The sequence below is a fragment of the Salmo salar genome, chromosome ssa14 (assembly GCF_905237065.1).
Source record: "Salmo salar chromosome ssa14, Ssal_v3.1, whole genome shotgun sequence".
NCBI classification, from domain to species: Eukaryota; Metazoa; Chordata; class Actinopteri; order Salmoniformes; family Salmonidae; genus Salmo; species Salmo salar.
In genome coordinates, this window is record NC_059455.1 from 38,390,999 (window position 1) to 38,404,018 (window position 13,020).

The 13,020-nt window shown below is 42.9% G+C and overlaps 1 protein-coding gene across 1 annotated transcript in view; it reads left to right on the forward strand.

The window, feature by feature from the left end:
• LOC106569526 (protein unc-13 homolog A) overlaps positions 1 to 13,020 on the forward strand; it is a 123,822-nt gene that overhangs the window by 6,902 nt on the left and 103,900 nt on the right. The window contains 2 exon segments of the mRNA XM_014140967.2: positions 9,786 to 9,815; positions 10,589 to 10,688. Of these exon segments, the coding sequence (XP_013996442.2) occupies positions 9,786 to 9,815; positions 10,589 to 10,688 (130 nt within the window).

Sequence of the window (13,020 nt, forward strand, 5' to 3'; positions counted from 1 at the left end):
AATCTACCTGACCCCAAGACCATGGTAGTCTAATGAGCTAATGGAATCTACCTGACCCCAAGACCATGGTAGTCTAATGAGCTAATGGAATCTACCTGACCCCAAGACCATGGTAGTCTAATGAGTTAATGGAATCTACCTGACCCCAAGACCGTGGTAGTCTAATGAGTTAATGGAATCTACCTGACCCCAAGACCGTGGTAGTCTAATGAGCTAATGGAATCTACCTGACCCCAAGACCGTGGTAGTCTAATGAGTTAATGGAATCTACCTGACCCCAAGACCATGGTAGTCTAATGAGCTAATGGAATCTACCTGACCCCAAGACCATGGTAGTCTAATGAGCTAATGGAATCTACCTGACCCCAAGACCATGGTAGTCTAATGAGCTAATGGAATCTACCTGACCCCAAGACCATGGTAGTCTAATGAGCTAATGGAATCTACCTGACCCCAAGACCGTGGTAGTCTAATGAGTTAATGGAATCTACCTGACCCCAAGACCATGGTAGTCTAATGAGCTAATGGAATCTACCTGACCCCAAGACCATGGTAGTCTAATGAGTTAATGGAATCTACCTGACCCCAAGACCGTAGTAGTCTAATGAGCTAATGGAATCTACCTGACCCCAAGACCATGGTAGTCTAATGAGTTAATGGAATCTACCTGACCCCAAGACCGTGGTAGTCTAATGAGTTAATGGAATCTACCTGACCCCAAGACCGTGGTAGTCTAATGAGCTAATGGAATCTACCTGACCCCAAGACCATGGTAGTCTAATGAGCTAATGGAATCTACCTGACCCCAAGACCGTAGTAGTCTAATGAGCTAATGGAATCTACCTGACCCCAAGACCATGGTAGTCTAATGAGTTAATGGAATCTACCTGACCCCAAGACCATGGTAGTCTAATGAGTTAATGGAATCTACCTGACCCCAAGACCGTGGTAGTCTAATGAGCTAATGGAATCTACCTGACCCCAAGACCATGGTAGTCTAATGAGCTAATGGAATCTACCTGACCCCAAGACCGTAGTAGTCTAATGAGCTAATGGAATCTACCTGACCCCAAGACCGTGGTAGTCTAATGAGTTAATGGAATCTACCTGACCCCAAGACCATGGTAGTCTAATGAGTTAATGGAATCTACCTGACCCCAAGACCGTAGTAGTCTAATGAGTTAATGGAATCTACCTGACCCCAAGACCGTAGTAGTCTAATGAGTTAATGGAATCTACCTGACCCCAAGACCATGGTAGTCTAATGAGTTAATGGAATCTACCTGACCCCAAGACCGTAGTAGTCTAATGAGTTAATGGAATCTACCTGACCCCAAGACCATGGTAGTCTAATGAGTTAATGGAATCTACCTGACCCCAAGACCGTAGTAGCCATTAAATTCCAGATATACAGTATTTCCATACATTTTTTAAAACGAGTCTCCCGGGGATCTTTAGACGAGTCTTGTGAGGCTTGTGGGCGTCCTAGAGCAAAACGGAGAACACCGTTGTGTCGTGAGAGTCTCAGCTTACCACAGAGTTGTCATATTAAGGTCGCCCAAACCTTTCGGACGCTACAGACGGAAGTTGGCAGAAGAGGCTGTACCAACTTAGAACAAAATGGAGTCTCATCTTTCAATAGTTTATAGGCCAAACCGTTTGGATGATACAGACGTTTTCGTGAGAAGACCGATTTTCAGGATGTCTCATGGTTTGACAAACATCGCTCTAGCTCTACCACCTTTCCCCGCAGATGCGGAAGGGCGATATCGGTGGATGCTGTAGATTAAGAAGCAGCCCATGCGCTAAAACAGATATCTTTATCTTAAACAGATGGATTTTTATTATGTTGTTTAGATTTCTGCAGGGGCGCGGAAGTTGTAGGCCAAGGGTTAATAACTACATATATTCACTGGCTATCAAAATCTTTCCAAAGGATAGTTTAACAGAGCAAATGAAATGTAATCATACGTCATATAGTATCACTGAGACTATTTAGGCCTACAGTATATAGCATTTGCAAAGTCATCAACAGCTATTGTTTCAATTCAACCCAGGGTTCAAATACAAATAAACAATACATACAGTATAAGCCATATAGGTCAAGCTTTGGTTCATTTCAAATGTATTCTTCAAATGTATCATTAATATGTTGGATTCATGTCTCCATCTTAAAGAATAGGACTAAATCTAATCCAACTTTAAATGCACTTCAAATAAAGTTTGATTTGATGTAGTCCTACTCTTTAATATTGATTCTTGGTTGAGATAGCGACGTGAATCCAACATATCAATGATTAATTTGTAGACAACCTAAGTCAGTGCCACAACATATACATCTCCTTCAAATATTGATATTTGGTTGCGTTGACAGCCAAACACAATTCAATATCACTTTTGCAATACAGTAAATAGCCTATTAACTTGTTGACAAGTAAACAAATAATATGTTGGATTCACATCTCCAACTGAACCAAATATAAAAGTTCTAAAGAACAGGATTAAAACAGTGGTAGCATTAGATATCCTTTAAATGTTGATATATAACCGAGCACACAATTCAGTAATACTTTTGTAATACAGTAAATAGTCTAAAGTTAAGGCTATCTTACAAACTAATGTAACAGTATTTATTCAACTTTAAAATGAGTTACACATCCATGGCCACATGTTGAGGTTAGCCTACTGTAACTAGAAATGTCTTCTTATGTCGTCATAGAAAGCACGCATGTTCAAGATAGCATACAACGGTCGCAGGTCTGTGGAGATCTTCACTATTACTGTAATAATCTGTGCAGAATCTCAAACAGCATTGATCACTTGCACCATATACTTTGTAATCTCAACTGCAATCCAGGTCATCTGGTTCTGCTATTAGATGAAGCACAGTGAAAACATATTTAATTGTTGTATAAATACAAAACATCTGACATTGTATTCCCATTTGAACTTTGTTGTGCTTTTAAATGGTTAAAACGCAGTGATAACACATTTAGATGACAAGTCAACCAAAAATCAGACATGGTTTTTCCTTTGGAATTTGGTTGTGCTTTTATACTGAACAAAAATATAAACGCAACATGCAACAATTTCAAAGATCTTACTGATTTACAGTTCATATAAGGAAATCAGTCAATTTAAATGAATTCATTAGGCCCTAATCTATGTATTTCACATAACTGGGAATACAGATATGCATCGGTTGGTCACAGAAACCCCCCCAAAAAGGTAGGGGCGTGGATCAGGAAACCAGTCAGTATCTGGTGTGACCACCATTTGCCTCATGGTGCGCGACACATCTCCTTCACATAGAATTGATCAGGCTGTTGATTGTGGCCTATGGAATGTTGTCCCACTCCTCAACAATGGCTGTGCAAAGTTTCTGGATATTGGCAGGAACTGGAACATGCTGTCGTACATGTCGATCCAGAGCATTCCAAACATGCTCAATGGGTGACATGTCTGGTGAGTATGCAGGCCATAGAAGAACTGGGACATTTTCAGCTTCCAGGAATTGTGTATAGATCTTTGGGACATGGGGCCATGCATTATCATGCTGAAACATGAGGTGATGGTGACGGTTGAATGGCCTCAAGATCTCCTCACTGTATCTCTGTGCATTCAAATTTCCATCGATAAAATGCAATTGTGTTTGTTGTCCATAGCTTATTCCTGCCCATACAATAACCCCACCACCGCCATGGGGTACTCTGTTCACAACGTTGACATCAGCAAACCGCTCGCCCACACAATGCCATACACGTGGTCTGTGGTTGTGAGGCTGGTTGGACGTACTGCCAAATTCTTTACAACAATGTTGGAGGCAGTTTACGTTAGATAAATTAACATTCAATTCTCTGGTAACAGCTCTGGTGGACATTCCTGCAGTCAGCATGCCAATTGCCCGCTACGTCAAAACTTGAGACATCTGTGGCATTGTGTTGTGTGACAAAACTGCACATTTTAGAGTGGCCTTTTATCATCCCATGTACAAGGTGCACCTGTGTAATTATCCACCTGTGTTTAATCAGATTTTTGATATGCCACCCCTGTCTGGATGGATTATCTTGGCAAAGGAGAAATGCTCACTAACAGGGAGGTAAAAAGAATGTGTGCACAGCATTTGAGAAAACATTTAGCTTTTTTGTGCATATGGAACATTTCTGGGATCTTTTATTTCAGCTCATGAAACATGGGACCAAGACTTTACATGTTGTGTTGATATTTTTGTTCAGTGTAGATGGTTGAAAGCATAGTGATAACACATTGGGAATTCAACAAACTTCTGGCTGACTTTTTGAGGGGTGAATAAAGTTTGAAATCTCATTGATCAACGTCTCTACTAAATATTACCCAAATGTCCACATTGAAATGGCGTTGTTTGCCCAGTGGGAGGTGTTTCTTTGTTTAAAAACAAAGTGATGAAGAAGATAAAGTATAGCTTCAGTTCTTCACCGACGCAACATAGGGCTACAGGCAGGTAGGTACACGTGCTTCAGCCTCCTTTACATAATACACTAACTTCATTGGTATTCCAGTAAGACTCACTCATCACTAGTTTAGTGTGTGTGTGTGTGTGTGTGTGTGTGTGTACTTGTGTGTGTACTTGTGTGTGTTTGTGTGTAGAATGCCTCTTCTCTCTTAGTCAGGGAATTTCATGTGTCATCTTTTCCCCTTTCATCCATTGTCATGGAGACTTGGGCCAAGCAGGCAGGCCTCTAGAGAGTATTATGGGCTGTGCAGGTGGGGGTTGTTGAATATTAAAACTCGCTGTGGATGCAATGTGACTGTGTGTGTGTGACTGTGTGTGTGTGTGTGTGTGTGTGTGTGTGTGTGTGTGTGTGGACTCAGACCCATACGAAACATACTTGATGTATTTCTGAGCACCTCCAAGACATATGATACCTACTAATGATCTAGTTACTTCAGACAGAAATGAAAGTAGATGGGTTGGTCGGGGAGGATGGGTCGGCATAATCCGTGACGTCAACAAATCCAAAGGTTGGGTGTTCGAGTCACGCAGGGGACAACTGTAGGATTTTAGCAAACCCTTCCCCTAACCTTTATTCTAAACTTAACCCACTTCACCTAACCTTTTACGTAAACAATCCTTTGTCGTTAGTTATCCTAACCACCAATGTAAATTCTCCCAGTAATTCTCCTTTGTTGTTACAGCGCAACAAGCAACCTGGTCTCAGAGAAAGACGTATTTATAAAAAATAAAAATAAAATTCACCATTATTTAACCAGGTAGGCTAGTTGAGAACAAGTTCTCATTTACAACTGCAACCTGGCCAAGATAAAGCACAGCAGATTGACACATACAACAACACAGTTACACATGGAATAAACAAACATACAGTCAATAATACAGTAGAATATTTGTTTTTTAAGTCTATATACAGTGTGTGATAATGAGTTAAGATAAGGCAGGAAAGGCAATAAATAGGCAATGTTGGCGAAGTAATTACAATATAGCAATTAAACACTGGAATGGTAGATGTGCAGAAGATGACTGTGCAAGTAGAGATACTGGGGTGCAAAGGAGCAAGATAAATAAATAAATACAGTATGGGGATGAGGTAGTTGGATGGGCTGTTTACAGATGGGCTATGTACAGGTGCAGTGATCTGTGAGCTGCTCTGACAGCTGGTGCTTAAAGCTAGTGAGGGAGATATGAGTCTCCAGCTTCAGAGATTTTTGCAGTTCGTTCCAGTCATTGGCAGCAGAGAACTGGAAGGAAAGACGACCAAAGGAGGAATTGGCTTTGGGGGTGACCAGTGAGATATACCTGCTGGAGCGCGTGCTATGGGTGGGTGCTGCTATGGTGACCAGTGAGCTGAGATAAGGCCCCCGCCTTTACCTATCAGAGACTTGTAGATGACCTGGAGCCAGTGGGTTTGGCGACGGGTATGAAGCGAGGGCCAGCCAACGAGAGCATACAGGTCGCAGTGGTGGGTAGTATATGGGGCTTTGGTGACAAAATGGATGGCACTGTGATTGACTGCATCCAATTTGTTGAGTAGATTGTTGGAGGCTATTTTATGAATGACATCGCCAAAGTCAAGGATCGGTAGGAGGGTCAGTTTTACGAGGGTATGTTTGGCAGCATGAGTGAAAGATGCTTTGTTGCGAAATAGGAAGCCGATTCTAGATTTAATTTTGGATTGGAGATGCTTAATGTGAGTCTGGAAGGAGAGCTTACAGTCTAACCAGACACCTAGGTATTTGTAGTTGTCCACATATTCTAAGTCAGAACCATCCAGAGTAGTGCATGCATTTAGTTTTATTTGCATTTAAGAGCAGTTGGAGGCCACGGAAGGAAAGTTGTATGGCATTGATGCTCGTCTGGAGGTTAGTTAACATAGTGTCCAAAGAAGGGCAGGAAGTATACAGAATGGTGTCGTCTGCGTAGAGGTGGATCAGAGAATCACCAGCAGCAAGAGCGACATCATTGATGTATACAGAGAAAAGAGTCGGCCCAAGAATTGAACCCTGTGGCACCCCCATAGAGACTGCCAGAGGTCCGGACAACAGGCCCTCCGATTTAACACACTGAACTCTATCAGAGACGTAATTGGTGAACCAGGCGAGGCAGTCATTTGAGAAACCAAGGCCGTTGAGTCTGCCAATAAGAATGTGGTGATTGACAGAGTCGAAAGCCTTGGCCAGGTCGATGAATACGGCTGCACAGTAATGTCTCTTATCGATGGCGGTTATGATATAGTTTAGGATAGTACTAAGCATCCTCCAATTCGTTTGCTATGGTACTGGGTACAACGTATGAAACTACACGTCCTTTAATTCGTGTGATATTGTACAACCGCTATTCCTTTCATAATGTAACGTATAGAATAATAAGAATTCCCCCGAGACTACATTGGTCTGTGTGTGTGTGGGTAGTGAAAGTGTAGGGCATTAACTATGCAGGTATGAGTTACGTCAGAGCTGTTTAAACGTTACTGCAGTGGGATAGAGTGGGCTTTATAGAGACAAAACCACAAAATATATTCAACCCACTCTCTCAGAATAGGATAACAGGATGTGTTTCTTTATTACAAAAAAACACACACACATTTGGCATTATAGCCTTAATCGAAACAACCCTTTGAGAGAGATGCCGAAAATGCCGAAATATATAGTTTAAAAAAAAAATGTATTGCACTTCTGTTGTCCTTCAAGAGGCTAGTGACTGTAACTGGTTTGCACAGTGTAGATGATTCACGTTGACTGCAAGGTAGCAACCCTTCTCCAATAAGACAAGTCTCTGTAGAGTGCTCAGAGAATCAGCACGTCCACCTTTTGTCTCTACTGCAACACCACTGTGGATAACACACCACAGGCCAGTCAAACAAGTGGAGCCTCCTCCTATGGTTGACTTCCAAATGGCACACGATTCCCTACATAGTGCACTACTTTTGACCAGGGCTATAGGGGTAATAGGGTGTAGGTAAATAGGGTGCCATTTAGGACACAGCCTGTGGGAGTGCACTACAGCCTCTGCTTTCTAGTAAGTGATTTGCTGTGTGTTGTTGCTTCTGTCTATGTGTATGATTGTTATAAGAAATGGTATGGGTTTTGAAAAGGACAATTGTTCTGGCAACAAAAGGTGGCAATACTTGGACTTAATGCTACATCCAATGGAAGAATGCTAAATGCTAATGCTAATAGCGTACAATTGAGCAGTGAAAGTAAGGTACAAACAGATCCTCTGATAAGTAGGTAGACTATGAAACAAATCAAAGTATATAGTAAACAAAACATCAGATTAACAAATAAAGAACTCACTTTGGTCCAAGAGACAACAGGACCGTGGTAGCCTAATCAGCTAATGTCCTCAGATGATGGCAGCCATCATGGCCAGCCACAGACCTTTTGGGGTGCATGTGCTCAAACAAAAAAAAGTACGGCCAACATTTTTTGGGGCCACAACCGCAGTCACAGATTCGTTGACAAATTATGACTTTTATTATTTAGATGCATAGAAGGAATAGATGTCTTAATGGCCAATTAAATGACACAAATAAATAACATTTAGTCTCAAATGTGTAAGTCTTAGTCACTTTACTAATAGCAATAACAATAACAAAATAATAATAAACTATTATACAACTCTGATGAGTTAAATATTTTGCACAACTATTTTGAATTGGAATAAATGCTGTACTATTTAACAATTGACCAACACAATGAAAACAGAAGATTGGGAGAAATACTGTAACCTATCATCCCTATATCCAACCCAACTCCATTTGTTTCCACTATGTATCCTACCTGGCTGAAACTGTGATCTAGTGGAGGAAGTATTGAGGAGCATCAAATGAAATGTACTCGTCACATACACAGTTTACAGCCGGAATGTGCAAGCTCCCTCAGCAATGCAGTACATGAATCAATAAAAACAACTATAATGACCCCTCTATGGAAAGATGAGACTCTCGCGACCACGATGGTGTTCTCCGTCCTTCTCTACGACTCCCACAAGCGTCTTGGGACTCGTCTGAAGTCGGTACAGCCAATTTGCCAACTTCTGTTTATAGTGTCCGAACATGTTTGGGCTACACACTCATATGGCCCCTCTGTGGAATGGTGAGACTCTCACAAACACCTATATTTAGGTTGTTTTGCTCTAGGACGCCAACAGGCTCACAAGACTCGTCTGAAGGTCTCCCGGTACTAGTTGAAAAAAATGATGGAAGTACAGTATATATGGAGACTGTTTAGTCCCAAAAACAAGGGCTTAAATACATGGATACATCCTGATCTTTCTTATACCTCTCAGATATAGGACAGACACTTTGAAACAAACTTCCTTTACATTTTTTGGGGGGGACTATCTGTTGTTCAATGTTAAAGCCAATTTATGCTTTATCCGAAAATGTGGTCGGAGGCGCCGTATCGAGGGCGTGACGCAATTGCGGAGCCTCGGGAGGCATGCAGAGTCCAAAGTGAGCTCCGTATCGCATCACTGTGCACCTTTCAAATGTTGGAACAATGCGGAGGGCTCTGTCTAGCTCCACATTAACATGATTGGTTGACGGTAGGTGACGACGCGAGGTCCTGTATAAACACAAACTCACTTCCTTGACAACTTCCTTCACAATAGTTCTGCGCTGCCCCGTGAAGAGCAAGCAGTATGAATGCCCTGACTTCTGCAGAGGCAGTATCACCATAAATGCTGCATGACCAATGCAGACCACGGATTGGCCATGCAGCGCCTTTTATTCAATGTGTTTGTATGGGCTAATAGCAGTAAGGTCCATAAAAATGTAACACATTTTTTAATATATATTTTTTTATACTTCTAAATCAAATAGCAACATGATTCTTGGTATGACGTTCTTAAAACAATTCCATATAGCTTAGTAGAACAAGTTTTCACAGGTACAGGAAATCGCGTGGAATTATACCACCATCCAACTTTCCAGAGATCCAGAGAAATTATCCAACATGAGAACTGCCCACAAAACAGGGTTGTCACAAGTTACCACAGCCACAATGTCATAAACCGTTCCTATTTCTACAATGTATCTTCTTAAAATGTGATTTTAAACCTAGCCCTAACCTTAGCCACACTGCTAATCTTATGCCTAACCCTAACCTTAAATCATTTTTTATAGACAGTTTTTACTTTGCGGTTGTGGTAACTAGTGACAACCACAAAACAGCAAACTGGAACCCATTTTGGGGGTTAACAGCTCCAGCATGTTATGTTCTGTATGTAAGAGTTCTGTCGACAGATGGTGTTGCCCTGTGTGACTGTGTTCTTCTCTGTGTTTTCACAGTGAAGAAAGCCAAGCTGGATGGAGCCCAAGGTATGTGCTGCTGGGAACCTGGAAATAGAATATACAAAACAGGACTGGGTTGGGGAAAACTTGCTAGCTATGTTTTATAGGGACAGGAGTTTACCTGATCATGTGAGGCTGGTCAGGTCATGTGCTGAGGAAAAACTCCTGCCCTGGTCCTAGATCTGTGTTTCAGCCAACTTCTCTGACTAGAGTTCTTATATGGAGCATTTCTTTCCTCTCCTCTTCAGTTGTTTCTTTCTCTACCCCTCACAGATAAATTCAGTTCTTTCACTCTCTACCCCTCACAGATAAATTCAGTTCTTTCACTCTCTACCCCTCACAGATAAATTCAGTTCTTTCACTCTCTACCCCTCACAGATAAATTCAGTTCTTTCACTCTCTACCCCTCACAGATAAATTCAGTTCTTTCACTCTCTACCCCTCACAGATAAATTCAGTTCTTTCACTCTCTACCCCTAACAGATAAATTCAGTTCTTTCACTCTCTACCCCTCACAGATAAATTCAGTTATTTCACTCTCTACCCCTCACAGAGTAATTCAGTTCTTTCACTCTACCCCTCAGATAAATTCAGTTCTTCCACTCTCTACCCCTTCACAGATAAATTCAGTTCTTTATCACTCTACTCCTCACAGAGTAATTCAGATATTTCTGACTCTACCCCTCACAGAGTAATTCAGATATTTCTATACTTTCTCACTCTACCCCTCAAAGAGAAGTTAAGTTGTTTCTCTCTCTCCCTCACAGAGTAATTCAGGTCTTTCTCTCTCTCACTCACAGAGAAGTTCAACACGTATGTGACCCTGAAGGTGCAAAATGTGAAGAGCACAACCATCGCTGTCCGGGGAAGCCTGCCCAGCTGGGAGCAGGACTTCATGTTGTGAGTCCTCTCTCTTTCTAAGACTCCATCTCCCTCTCTTCACCATTCTCTCCATCTCTATGTCCTTTTTGTCACTCCTTCACGTCTCTGAATTCCTCTTATATTGACCATCTTTCTTTATCCTCTTTATTGTTTAATGTCTTTCCATCGCTTTATCTCTACCTCCTTTTCCCTCCTGCTCCCTCATCCATTATTTCATCTCTTCTCCCTCGGTACCGCTGTCACTCACTCCTCCTCCCTCTCCACATGGGCTTCCTCCCAGTTCCTCTCTCTCTATCTCTCTCTCTCCTCCTTATCCTCTTCCTCCCAGTTCCTCTCTCTCTATCTCTCTCTCTCCTCCTTATCCTCTTCCTACCAGCTCCTCTCTCTCCTCCTCCTCTCTCTCCTCCTTATCCTCTTCCTACCAGCTCCTCTCTCTCTATCTCTCTCTCTCCTCCTTATCCTCTTCCTCCCAGTTCCTCTATCTCTCTCTCTCCTCCTTATCCTCTTCCTACCAGCTCCTCTCTCTCCTCCTCCTCTCTCTCCTCCTTATCCTCTTCCTACCAGCTCCTCTCTCTCTATCTCTCTCTCTCCTCCTTATCCTCTTCCTCCCAGTTCCTCTCTCTCTATCTCTCTCTCTCCTCCTTATCCTCTTCCTACCAGCTCCTCTCTCTCCTCCTCCTCTCTCTCCTCCTTATCCTCTTCCTACCAGCTCCTCTCTCTCTATCTCTCTCTCTCCTCCTTATCCTCTTCCTCCCAGTTCCTCTCTCTCTCTCTCTCTCTCTCTCCTCCTTATCCTCTTCCTCCCAGCTCCTCTCTCTCTCTCTCCTCCTTATCCTCTTCCTCCCAGCTCCTCTCTCTCTCTCCTCCTTATCCTCTTCCTCCCAGCTCCTCTCTCTCTCCTCCTTATCCTCTTCCTCCCAGCTCCTATCTTTCTCTCTCTCTCCTCCTTATCCTCTTCCTTCCAGCGCTTCTCTCTCTCTCTCCTCCTTATCCTCTTCCTACCAGCTCCTCTCTCTCTCCTCCTTATCCTCTTCCTACCAGCTCCTCTCTCTCTCTCTCTCCTCCATCCTCTCTCTCTCCTCCTTATCCTCTTCCTACCAGCTCCTCTCTCTCTCTCTCCTCCTTATCCTCTTCCTACCAGCTCCTCTCTCTCTCTCTCCTCATTATCCTCTTCCTCCCAGCTCCTATCTTTCTCTCTCTCTCTTCCTTATCCTCTTTCTACCAGCTCCTCTCGCTCTCCTCTCCTCCTTATCCTCTTCCTCCCAGCTCCTCTCTCTCTCTCTCCTCCTTATCCTCTTCCTCCCAGCTCCTCTCTCTCTCTCTCCTCCTTATCCTCTTCCTTCCAGCGCTTCTCTCTCTCTCTCCTCCTTATCCTCTTCCTACCAGCTCCTCTCTCTCTCTCTCTCCTCCATCCTCTCTCTCTCCTCCTTATCCTCTTCCTACCAGCTCCTCTCTCTCTCTCTCCTCCTTATCCTCTTCCTACCAGCTCCTCTCTCTCTCTCTCCTCCTTATCCTCTTCCTACCAGCTCCTCTCTCTCTCTCTCCTCATTATCCTCTTCCTACCAGCTCCTCTCTCTCCTCCTTATCCTCTTCCTCCCAGCTCCTCTCTCTCTTTCTCCTCCTTATCCTCTTCATCCCAGCTCCTCTCTCTCCTCCTTATCCTCTTCCTCCCAGCTCCTTTTTCTCTCCTCTCCTCCTTATCATCTTCCTCCCAGATATTTTCTCTATCTCCTCTCTTCCTTATCCTCTTCCTCCCAGCTCCTTTTTCTCTCCTCTCCTCCTTATCATCTTCCTCCCAGATATTTTCTCTATCTCCTCTCTTCCTTATCCTCTTTCTACCAGCTCCTCTCTCTCTCTCCTCCTTATCCCCTTCCTAACCAGATCCTCTCTCTCTCTCTCTCCTCCTTATCCTCTTCCTAACCAGCTCCTCTCTCTCTCTTCCTTATCCTCTTCCTAACCAGATCCTCTCTCTCCTCCTTATCCTCTTCTTTCCAGCTCCTCTCTCTCTCCTCTCCTCCTTATCCTCTTCCTCCCCGTTGCTTCTTGATCTCTTACTTCCTCCCTTCTTCCTCCTCCTGTTTCTCCTCCTACTGTTTCCTTATCTTCCCTCATCTTTCTCTTCCTCCTCTTTCATTACATAACCATCTCCTACATTACATAACCATCTCCTACATTATATATACTCCTACATTACATAACCAACTCCTACATTACATAACCATCTCCTACATTACATAACCATCTCCTACATTACATAACCATCTCCTACATTACATAACCATCTCCTACATTATATATACTCCTACATTACATAACCAACTCCTACATTACATAACCAACTCCTACATTA